Source organism: Cydia strobilella, chromosome Z, assembly GCF_947568885.1.
Source record: "Cydia strobilella chromosome Z, ilCydStro3.1, whole genome shotgun sequence".
Lineage (NCBI taxonomy): Eukaryota > Metazoa > Arthropoda > Insecta > Lepidoptera > Tortricidae > Cydia > Cydia strobilella.
Genome location: NC_086068.1, coordinates 33,993,470 through 34,005,326, shown reverse-complemented (window position 1 = coordinate 34,005,326; position 11,857 = coordinate 33,993,470). Strand labels below are relative to the sequence as shown.

General features: G+C 42.0%; 1 protein-coding gene across 1 annotated transcript; it reads right to left on the bottom strand.

The window, feature by feature from the left end:
- Positions 1-6,080: 6,080 nt before the first annotated feature.
- On the bottom strand, positions 6,081-9,593 carry LOC134754387 (large ribosomal subunit protein uL10). The gene is made up of 7 exons (XM_063690692.1): positions 9,466-9,593; positions 9,213-9,302; positions 8,902-9,138; positions 8,664-8,820; positions 8,242-8,366; positions 7,747-7,983; positions 6,081-6,342 (listed from the first exon to the last, which is right to left on the bottom strand). The coding sequence occupies exons 2-7, from the start codon at positions 9,264-9,266 to the stop codon at positions 6,193-6,195; spliced, it is 960 nt and encodes a 319-aa protein (XP_063546762.1). The 5' UTR covers positions 9,267-9,302; positions 9,466-9,593; the 3' UTR covers positions 6,081-6,192.
- Positions 9,594-11,857: the final 2,264 nt, after the last annotated feature.

Here is an 11,857-nt window from a genome sequence, read left to right as displayed (position 1 = left end):
GGATGTCACCGAAGGCGAATTGGGAGCGGCTGTTCTCCGGCTGAGGCAGAAAAACAAAGCTCCGCTCCGGGCCCTGACGGTATACCTGGCCGTGCATGGGTCGTTGCACTAGGTCCTCTTGGACCGCGAGTCAGATTAGAGCAGGGCCGGTTGCCACGAGCATGGAAGATAGGGAAACTGGTACTTATCCAAAAAAAAGGACGTCCGGTTGACTCACCCTCCGCATAGCGACCGATCGTTTTGCTTGACGAGGTGAGCAAGCTCTTCGAGCGGGTCATCTCACTCCGCCTTGTCAAGCACCTCGAAACTGTGGGTCCAAATCTGAGCAATAACCAGTACGGCTTCCGTCGCTGCCGATCTACCGTTGACGCGATCGCCAGAGTCAAGACCCTGGCAGAGGAGGCAGTCTCCCAAGGTGGGGTAGTCCTCGCGGTATCTCTGGACATATCAAATGCATTCAACACCCTTCCTTGGGAATGCATTAATGAGGCGCTCAGGTACCACGCTGTGCCGCCGTATTTGAGCAATATTATCAGGGCTTACTTATCAGAAAGGGCGGTCAAATACCCGATGCAAAATGAATGGGGTTTGAAACCTATGACATGCGGAGTTCCACAGGGGTCAGTCCTGGGACCACTCCTGTGGAACATTGGATATGATTGGGTGCTACGTGTTAGAAATCTTTCAGGGGTTGAACTGACGTGCTACGCCGATGACACTCTCGTTACCGCGAAGGCTAGTACGTTCAGCGAGGCGTCATTATTAGCTACGGCGGGAGTGGCTCATGTAGTGACAAGGATTCGTAGGCTGGGGCTGGAGGTTGCTCTTCATAAGTCAGAAGCCATTTGTTTTCACGGTCCTCGAAGAGCGCCTCCAGCTGGCGCTCAACTGGTGGTGGGCGGAGTTTCCATCGGTGTCGAGTCAACGATGAAATATCTGGGACTCGTTCTCGATAGCCGGTGGAACTTCAAGGAGCACTTTAAACGCCTGGTTCCGAAACTTATGGGTGCAGCTGGAGCTCTAAGCCGACTGCTACCAAATGTGGGGGGGCCAAACGTGGGCTGTCGCCGCCTATACACGATGGTGGTGCGATCAATGGCCCTATATGGAGCGCCCATATGGGGATATGCTCTAAATGCCGAAAATCAGACCCTTCTGCGGAGACCCCATAGGGCCATAGCAATAAGGGTAATCAGAGGGTATCGCACTATCTCTTATGAGGCGGCATGCGCTCTGGCTGGGACCCCGCCTTGGGACTTAGAAGCAATAGCTCTGGCGGACACATACTGGCGGATCGCGGAGTCGCGAGCGAGGAATCAAGAGCCTATGCTGGAGGAAGTAAAGCGTTGGAGAATGGATGCTCGCGATACTGTTCTTCGTAAATGGGGCGAAAGGCTGGAAACTCCAAGTGCTGGCCACTGGACGGTGAACGCGATTCAGCCTGCAATAAAGGAATGGATTGGGAGACAACACGGGGTTGTGTCATTCCATCTGACACAGGTGCTCTCGGGCCATGGGTGTTTTGGCCAATACCTGTGCGAGAGGGCTATGAGGGAGCCAACGCCAGCGTGTCACCACTGCGACGGTGTAGAAGATACGGCGCAGCACACGCTGGTGGATTGCCCAAGTTGGGATGAGCCGCGAATAGATTTGGCCACAGTGATAGATTTGTCGTTGCCGGCCATTATAAAGGCAATGACCCAAAATAAAAGATGCTGGCAAGCTATGGCCACTTTTGCAGGCAGTCATGGCTGGAAAAGAAACGGCAGAGCGCGCGCGGGAGGAGGATGCGGAAGCTCACCCGTTGCGGCGCAAACGAGCTAGGCGGAGGCGGGTCGCCCATGACCGCCGCCTGCCGCCATAACGGGGACCTCTGGGTGGCAGTCACGGGGACGACTGTCACCTGACAGAATCTAGGTCCTCGTGGTGAGGGGCATTCTAGGACGCCCCCCGAATGGATGGTTGGAGTTTTCCTCCAGAGAAGGGGCTTAACAGCCGTTCGCTGCGGGGTCATGGTAGAGTGCACTGGCGTTCCCATGGCCTCGCCTTACAGCACCGAGGCGACAGACAGGTGGTTTTAGTGGGTATACCGGACTTACGTGGTGAGTCCCACATAACCATCCCGGGTACATCCCCGCACCCGGGTGGTATGCGCAACGCATTTCCCCTGTATAAAAAAAAAAAAAGGTTAGAACTGCGACCCTTACATAAACGAAATGCTACTAGAACAAAAACTTTTATAAAAAAAAGATAAACCGACTTCAAAAAGGATGAAATAAAATATTATCCTTTTTAGGGTTCCGTGTTTAAGTATATGCGTTACCAACTGATATGTTTGAAGTCGGTGCCAAGCCAAATTTTAAACCATATGTTCATAGTGATTTTGGTGCAATTCGATAAAGATGCGGCTATATAAGTATGTACGTTGGATTACCTAGCGCAGCGTACTACGTAGGCGAACAACACGCGAATGCGAAGCGGCGCGGTGGGGTGCCTTAATTAATCCTTTGATACCTATATAGAAGTGTTCTACGTGGGCGATCTCGTTGCGAACGCGTTGGGCCGGCCGCGCCGCGCCGTGCCGCGTCGCTTCGCTTCGCGTTCGCGAGTGTTCTCCTATGTAAGATGCAGCGTTACACGACGACAGTAAACGAACTTTCTGTACACCTCAGAACAGAACACACGGTTGAACCTTCTTGGCGCAGTTCGTACCATGCTTGTCGGCACGTTAGTGTAAATCTAATACGTTTTGTCGTCGTATTTTTTTTAGAGCATTTCTTACAAATTCTTGAACAGTCATAGCACGCAAGTGTGGGATTGGGACTGAGTTATTTTCTGTCGCTTATCCAGAGGACTACATTTCAAAATATAAAACAATTCAAGGAACCTTCATGCAAACATTCAGCTAAAGCGGTTCAGTTGTTTAGCCATGAAAAGGTAACAAAGAGGCAGACATAATTGCTTTCACGTTTATAATATTTGTACAGTTGTAATGGGATTTATAGACATAAAGCTGATTATTTTTGACTGGTATTGTTACTACTTGGAGTACTTGGCTTGGCACCGACTTCAAACATATCAGTTGGTAACGCATATACTTAAACACGGAACCCTAAAAAGGATAATATTTTATTTCATCCTTTTTGAAGTCGGTTTATCTTTTTTTAATAAGTTTTTATTATTCCATTTTTAGTTTTAAGACATTGTTAAGAGCGAGACGCATGAATGAAAAACATAATCATGTTTAACTGTTAATTCGTAAACTTTATTAAATAATCAGAATTTTCCTCGAGTCCGCCTGGGAAATCATTCCTGTCACTAAATCCATTCTCCGCCCCACCAGTGACCCAATCCCTCAAACCCCCCGATCACTCAACCTCACAGCACATCAACCCCTGATCACTGAACCCCTCGACCCTAAACCACCAACCCTACAACCGACATTCCCCGACACCTAACCCCAGACCCCTTAGCTCCTAACCCTAACCCCCAATCCCTTAACTCCCAACCCCTCAGTCCCCGACCCATCAACTCACCTCCCCTCAACCTCAAACCCCCAAACACTAATACCCTCTACCTTCACCTCTCAGTCTCTTTGGTTGTTTCCAACACTATCTACATCAAAAATCATAATAGACATACGAGGGAAGTTATCAGTAGCCTTACCACGAGTTTGACATTGATATATTCGCTATCGTGTGCGTAACTTACTGTTTATGCATCTCGCTCGTACTGGCATATTAGTGTACAAAGTAAGTTACGAAGAATATTTAGTGTCAAACTCGTGGTTAGGCTACAGTTGCACTACATCAAATTGGTGGTTTTGGGGAGGAAATGCTTGAGTTACTTTAGAAAACACCGAAATTACCATACACGTGCCTTTAAAAATTGAGGAGTTCCCTCAATTCCTCACGGATTCCATCATCAGATCAAAACCAAAAATATTACGAAAACACCTTGGAGAGGTAACTTCTTTCAAACAGAAAAAGAATAAATCGGATCATGGGTGCCGGAGTAATCGCTGAAATCATTATCATCAAAACAATCATCATCATCAGCTCCACTTCATCAAATTGGTGGTTTTCGAGAAAAAATGCTCAAGTTGCTTAAGAAAACGACCAAATCACCATACATGTGCGTTTAAAAATTGAGGAGTTCCCTCAATTCCTCATGGATCCCATCATCAGAACAGCACCAAATTAATGTGGGACCACCTTGGAGGTAGTTCCTTTCAAACAAAAAAAGAATTTTTCAAGTCGGACCACGGGTCTCGGAGTAATCGCTGAACATCCTACATTAAAAAAATCATCATCACTATCTTCAAAACAATCATCATCATCAGGTCCACTTCATCAAATTGATCGTTTTCGAGAGAAAATGCTCAAGTTGCTTATGAAAACACCCAAATCACCATACATGTGCCTTTAAAAATTGAGGAGTTCCCTCAATTTCTCAGGGATCCCATCATCAGATCAGAACCAGATTAATATGGGACCAACTTGGAAGTAGCTCCTTTCGAACAAAAAAGAATTACTCAAATCGGACCACGGGTCTCGGAATAATCGGTGAACATACATAAAGAAGAAAAAAAAAATAGCCACAACCGAATACAGAACCTCCTTCTATGAAATTGAAGTCTGTTAAAAATGGGTGGTTTTTACCTCCTACATAATTAGGCAAAAGATGCTGTCTTTTTCATTTCATTGTCTGGAATCTAAGAGTGCACCATCAACAATAAGTGAACTTTCAGCGGCATCCCACATTGAAGTCGGTTTTTTTTTCTTAAAAATTATTAAATACATTTTATCGTATTTTTATAAATATTTATTTTTAGTTTTAAAGTGTGTCGACAGATGGCAGTGAATTTACTGGGGTTACAAAATTTACTATGACAGTACCGCTCTAGTATAAGTTACTCTTTGCTAAAAACAGACAATGAATATTTAAGGGGGGCTCCCATACAACAAACGTGATTTTTTTGCCGTTTGTTTACATAATGGTACGGAACCCTTCGTGCGCGAGTCAGACTTAAACTTGGCCGGTTTTTTTGTGTTGTCGATCATTGTAATTTTTGTTTAAATAGTTATTTGTGCAACAAGAGAGGAAAGTTGGTTTTTCTTGCGAGTGTTTATTTCGAGTCCCGAGAAAGCGAAAGATTCTATAATTGAATCACGAGCGAAGCGAGTGATTCTAAGGTAGAATCTTGAGCGTAGCGAGGGACTCAAAAACACGAGATGTAAAATAACTTTGCTCTCGTGTTGCACACATAATTTTTCACCTCAGTAGTGAGAACATATTAAAGGTTAAAATGTATTTCGAATTACACAGAATAAACAGAAAAAAAAGTATTATAATATGTACGATACGATACGAGACCGGACCGGACCGTACCGTACCATACCATAAAAAAAATGTAATAAAAGTATGAAGTTCATGGCCTTCACTAAATTAAAAAGCTACATTGTTTCACTCCCTGGAGTGAGGTAAGTCGAACTTTCCTCACTCCAGGGAGTGACGAAAGTAGGCTTGTTCGAGCTGCTGAGGTGAAAAATTTATTTTTTACCTTTTGTTCTAATTAAAAAAATATTAACGTTAGAGCATTCCTGAGAAGTAACCGTACGTGGGATTTCAGAATCATAAGGACCCTTCTCTGGTGGAAAGCCACATTTAATTTAAGATGTATGGAGTCAGGTCAGATATGTCAGAGTAAAAAAGATGCTCACAAATACCAACAAGGTGTCATTGTCATATTTAGATATTTTTGGTCCCTATTTAGTACAGACTTCAAAGATTGTCGCTAAGGTTGATTTCTAATTGAAGCTATATGGAAATAGCGCCTTACTGACAAGCGACAATAAGTACCCTTTTGGTTGAAAATGGCACATATGTTCACTTCACTCCTTTGGAATAATAGAAGCGCTAATCCTACTTATAATGTGTTCAATCGTTCATACTAAGAACTAGGCAAAGATTTAAAAATGTATGAAGTTCTATATGTATGCATTATAGCAAGTTGTTATTATTGTATAAATTTGTTTAGCAGAAGAAAGAAAATAAAAACAAGTGTTTTCCATAGTGGCTGGCTTTATTTACACAAATGAGAGATGAGTCAGCCGCCATTAGGGTGTCTAACCCGGCGGCGTTGACTTCCTACAAGCAAGTGTGAAAATGAGCACAAAAACCCTAAGCGGACTAGTCGAAGAGGCCGAAGCCCATGTCGTCGTCGCTCTCGGGCTCTTCCTCCTCGACTTTCTTCTCCTCAGCCTTGGCACCCGCGGCACCCGCGGCGCCCGCGGCGGCCGGAGCGACGGTTGCAGCTGCTGCTACGAACTTGGAGGGATCCTGAAACATTCAATTCAAATTAAAGCATATAAGACAAAACGCTTATGAACATCAAATAAAGCTACGCCGGCTCTAACCCTACATCTCTGACCCGAGAAGATTTCAATCCCTCCTAAATTGTAGGAGGGTATAGCATATCTTAATATGGGACCAGCAAGAAACTTGGCGGGATACATCTTTTCAAAACATTACATCCATGACAATATATGTATAGGTACTACAGAGATATAGCTGTAGTGTAGTATGTAAATACAACCCTTTCATCACACTTGCTGGAAAAAGATCTTATTTCATGCAGGTGTACTGAAGTTCAGGGAAAAGGCCTATGTTTCCTAGAGTGTGTGGCGGGAGTTCCATGGCTAAATGCCGAAGGTCTGTGCCTTTGATGCCTAACCTGTCAAGAAATGACAATTTATGGCTGACAAATGTTTGAAATGTCACCGTATTTTTAGTTTCTTCTTTGCAAGTGCGTTCTGAAAATCTCGTTTACACTAGCGGAAGCCGCTCGACCCCAATTTCAAAGGAATACCGCAAATCGATGTACAGGTTAGCCGTTTGGCACACACATACTAGAGGCCAAAACAAAATTTTTGACCCGCAGTTCCTAAAAACATTTTTTTTGTATGAAAAAAATTTTTTTTTTCCAAAACCTATGGTATGTGGTATCATACGAAAGGGCTTTTTGAGGCGATTCTAAAAATATATCACATCATTACATTTCGGGCATTTTTTTAATTAAAACAAAAAGAATTTTTGAAACATACCAAGTTTGGGCTCCTCCAGACACAATATGGCTGATATTTTTTTTGTACAATATACCACAAATGATACGTGATATCCTCATGTCTAACCCCAAGAAAGCAATTTTGAAAATAATATCATTAGCAATTTTTTTTTTAATTTTTCAATTTTACAAAGTGACAGTTCTACTTCAATACCTATTTCACGAGACTTATGGAACTATACTGCAGATACGGTACATATTAATCATAAAATGATACGTAATATCCATATATCCAACGGGAAATACCTCTTTAACCCTTTAACTGCGCCTTTTCATCAGTTGCTATAATTTGTTTAGTTATTGACACAAAATATCAAGGTTGTATCCTCCAGCTACAATATACATGGTTTTTGCCATCATAATAGAAAAATTGTTCCTGCAAAATGCCAGTGCAATGTCTATTAAGATTTCATCACACTAGGATAAATTTGAAGGAAATGATGTAGTCTGAAAGCGAAGCCAAGGAGTTAATTTTAACAATTCCTTGGTATTAGGACAGACAAATGTTGAATAACACTGAAAATCGATAAGTACTAAACTTGATCAACAATAAAGTAATTAGTTTGCTTAGAACTTTATGTAATCTCCTTATCACTTAATAGAAGCAAATCTAGGCTCACCTTGATGAATTCCTTAATAGTTGTAGCCTCTTTGAAGTCAACTTCAGTGACAGCAGCAATAGCCAGCAGGTTCTTGAATCCATTGGCAATGGAGTGTGGTGCCGAGGCTATAGTTGGGTAGCCAATGGACAGAGATAGAGAGGCTACATTAGCAACGCCCTCCAGGAACCTGGCACGGAGGTCCTCTGGCTTGATGTCAAGAATGGCTGGTGTGAAAATGGTACCCGAATCATACACCTGAAATGAGATTTCTATTAACCAGACTGCACTAACTCTCATGTCAGACAAAACAAAGTATGAACATCTTAATAGGAACATATCCACTCTTAATTACATGTGGATATGCAATAATTGTGTGCATATTACTTGGAAAATCTATTGATATAGATTAGTCAAGACAGTCCAATGCAAAATGCTTTACCAAAGACAAATTCCAGACTGTCATACAGATACAAACTGGACTCAATGCTTTGGGTGACTATACATAAAAGTTACCTGTTTCACTACAAGACCATATGAAAATGGAGAGATGTTCAGCATGTTGAGCAGTGTAGCTTCAGACGCGCCCACCTTGTCACCAGGCTTCAGAATATGCACATCATTGATGATTTCAATAGTACCTGTAACATTCATATATACATCAGTAACACACTAACATATTAATTATCAAAATGTGGTTGAAAGTAGAACATGTGCCTACCCATCTTCACTAACTTACACCATAGTGATGCAACATTACTTTTTCTTATAAATTAGGTATGTATGTTCAAAATGCCAGTGCAATTTTTAAATACAATAATCACACTAGGATAAAGTTGAAAAATTTACTGTAGTCTGAAAGCGAAGCCAGAGAGTAAATATTAAGCTCTCAGGTATTAGGACAGACAGCCAAGCCAACACTCAAAATATATTCTCACCCTTTGAAATCTTGGTAGGGATGGAAAGGGCCTGGAAGAAAGATGTCTTTTCGGGCCCAAGACCAGTGTTGTGCGCCGGAACAATAACGGAAAGAGGAGCGATAGCACCAGGACGAGCCAGGGCACGCACTTTGTTCTCCAACAGCTTCTCACGCACCTTTTACAAAAAATATAATTACCTTAGTATAAAATTCATGGCTTTAACACAAATAAGAATGGCAGATGGAAGGTTAGTTACCTCGACGAGGTCCCCTCGAGTGAACACGAAGCCCACGTTGCCCTTGATGTGCGGCAGCAGCTTCTCCAGCGCCGGGTTGTTCTCCAGGTGCCCACGGATGGCCTTGCGCATCATGGTGTTCTTGCCCATCAGCACGATGCTATGTCCACGCAGGGACATACGGATTTGCTGCATCTGCTTTGAGCCCACATTGTCGGCACCCACTATGAAACATTTTGGGTACTCGTCCAAGAGTTGCTACAAACCAAATAATATGTTGCATTAAATACCACCTCGCAAAGCATTAACATGTACGATAATAATATACTTACGACAATCTTCACGAAATAGTTGGACTTCCAGGTAGCTTTGTCCTCCCTACCCATCTTGAAGTGTGTAGGGACTTCGAAGAAATTTAAGGACTGAAAGGTTATAAGACGATTAAACGTGAGCCAGTTAAATATAAAGCATACAAACAAAATATCAATGTTAATAAGTTTCTTATTATAAACATATTGTATAAGAAGTAGTAAATTGCACAAACTCAATGGATTAGTAAGAAAAGTTACGATTAATTTCACTCACCAAAACAACTAACGCACGTACGACGTGCGAGACAAAATTGAAATGGCGGATACATAAACTTTTTTTTATTGACGTTTGTAAAATGTTGCCATATAATTCTACTAACAGACGATTCCATTTGGTAGACACTGGCAAACCCTTTTACATAAATCGCGCTTCGCGCCGCGTAGTCTGGAGCGGGCTTAGAATATAACCATTTGGTTTATACAAATCCTGAGGTACTGGTATGGAAATCAGGTCAATAGCGTTAGATGGTCAGGTACCTTATCGGACCCGTATCGGTTGGAGTGTGGGGTGAGACAGGGGGGTTTGACCTCGCCCACACTTTTTAACCTTTACATAAATGAGCTTCTCGAGGCGCTCGGCAAAACTCATGTCGGCTGTCATATCGACACAGTTTGTCTGAATAATTTGAGTTATGCCGACGATATGGTTTTGTTGAGCGCGTCGGCTTGTGGTTTGCGAAAACTTTTATGTATTTGCGAGACCTACGCCATCCATCATGGGCTAAAATATAATGTGGGTAAAACACAATACATGGTGTTTGAACCTACTGGGTATCGGATACCCAAGGTACCTCCCATCAACCTGAGTGGTACTCCACTGGAAAGGGTGAGGGCTTTTAAATATTTAGGCCATGTTGTCACCTCAGACCTAAAAGACAACATGGATATCGAGCGTGAACGGAGGGCCCTGTCGGTGAGGGCAAACATGATTGCGCGTAAGTTTGCGCGATGTACTAGGGAGGTGAAATTAACTCTCTTTAGAGCATATTGCACTTCCCTCTATACGTGCAGCTTATGGACATACTACACGCAGCGGGCCTATGGGGCTCTCCGGGTCCAATATAACAACGCGTTCCGGGTCCTGGTGGGGCTGCCCCGCTTCTGCAGCGCGTCAGGGATGTTTGCTGAAGCACGCATAGATTGCTTTTATACGACTATGCGCAAACGATGCACATCCCTGGTGCGCCGGGTGCGGGCCAGCCCCAACCCCATCCTGCGGTTGATAGCCGAGAGGTTTGACTGCCCATATATGAGGCACTGTGAGGACATGCATGTTTCTAGAAGTACTTATTATGTATAAGCTACTTGGGTATGTACTTCTAGAAACATAAATCAGTTCATTTCAGTATTGTTTATTTTTATTATTTATTGTAATGTTAATTTTGTGTTATGTTAATTTTGTGTTAATAATTATTCTGTATATATAGTGATAGATGTAAGCACTAACATAGCTATAAGTACTTACTAACACAAGCTATATGAGTGTAAAGTTACTCGAAATAAAAATGATTTATTTTATTTATTTTATGGATGGTATAGAAAGGATGTCAATCTCTTATGGCAGAATTGTTGCAAAAGTGACCAGCATGGAGACTATATAAAGGAGCCAAATCTCTATGTATGAAAAGTGTCCATCAAAAAACAGTAATTAGGCGGCGCACTATGGCCCTAAAGTGCGATCTAGCTGGACAAAAACGATCACCGCACTTCTACAAAAGTACTCGTTAAAACGATAGCATATACTCCCGAGGTCACGATTCCGTTGATAATTTTGTGTAAGTACCCTCCATTAGTTTAATATTATCATTGAAGTGTCATTATGAGCGTTGTCGTGCTTATTAAAGTGGGTCACTTTCCGTATTCAATTGCAAGTATTTCTAGCTAGTTTTAAGATAAGTTTCTAAGTTTTTAATCATGGATCGTAAAGTTGATGGTAAGTACTATGTTTTGTAAATATAACAATTGTAAACCAATTCACTTTTGCTGAGAAAAATGCTAACGAACACAATTTATAAGGCATTTTTGTGCATATTTCAACTTTTTTAGACAAGAAACTATCTGTAATTCAATGTCCCACACCTGTATTTTTTTTGTGTGCTACTCTCATTCATATAGTATTCGTTTATGTAAATTTGAGACTGCGGACGGATGCGGAACCGCGTCATATATAGTTAACCTAAACCTAAGTTTTTCTTTCAGAAAACGTAATTAGTATACCGAGGAGAGATTTTTATCATACTTGTGTTAAATACCCAAAAACCGAAAGAAAAACTCGTTTGTTTGAGTTAATTTCGATCAAATTTCACTCGAATGCAGTCACGGAAGATTCTATACGAAATATCAAAATTAACATTTCCCGAATTTCTCAACGAATTTCTCAATTTCTTAAATAAGGAAGTGCAAGTGCGATACAAAGATATTCTGGACTGTAACGTATATAAAAGGAATAGAAATAATTATTCCGATGTGCGCGGTCAAACCAGTTTTTTGAAAAATGTTAATTTTTGCTCCGAAAATCAACCGGAAGATCCAAGAAACGTGGAGTTCGCTAAGTTGTTAGCTTTTGAGCTGGACCGTGTTCCAGTGCAAAAACGTACGATGGCTTA

What these genes read in the sequence shown, in the direction of transcription:
- LOC134754387 (XM_063690692.1), bottom strand. Translation starts at nt 9,266, where the DNA reads ATGGGTAGGGAGGACAAAGCTACCTGGAAGTCCAACTATTTCGTGAAG. An exon ending in CCCTACCAAGATTTCAAAGG is followed by an intron (nt 8,367 to 8,663) that starts GTGAGAATATAT and finishes TGAATGTTACAG; the next exon opens with GTACTATTGAAATCATCAAT. An exon ending in CTATTAAGGAATTCATCAAG is followed by an intron (nt 6,343 to 7,746) that starts GTGAGCCTAGAT and finishes TGAATGTTTCAG; the next exon opens with GATCCCTCCAAGTTCGTAGC.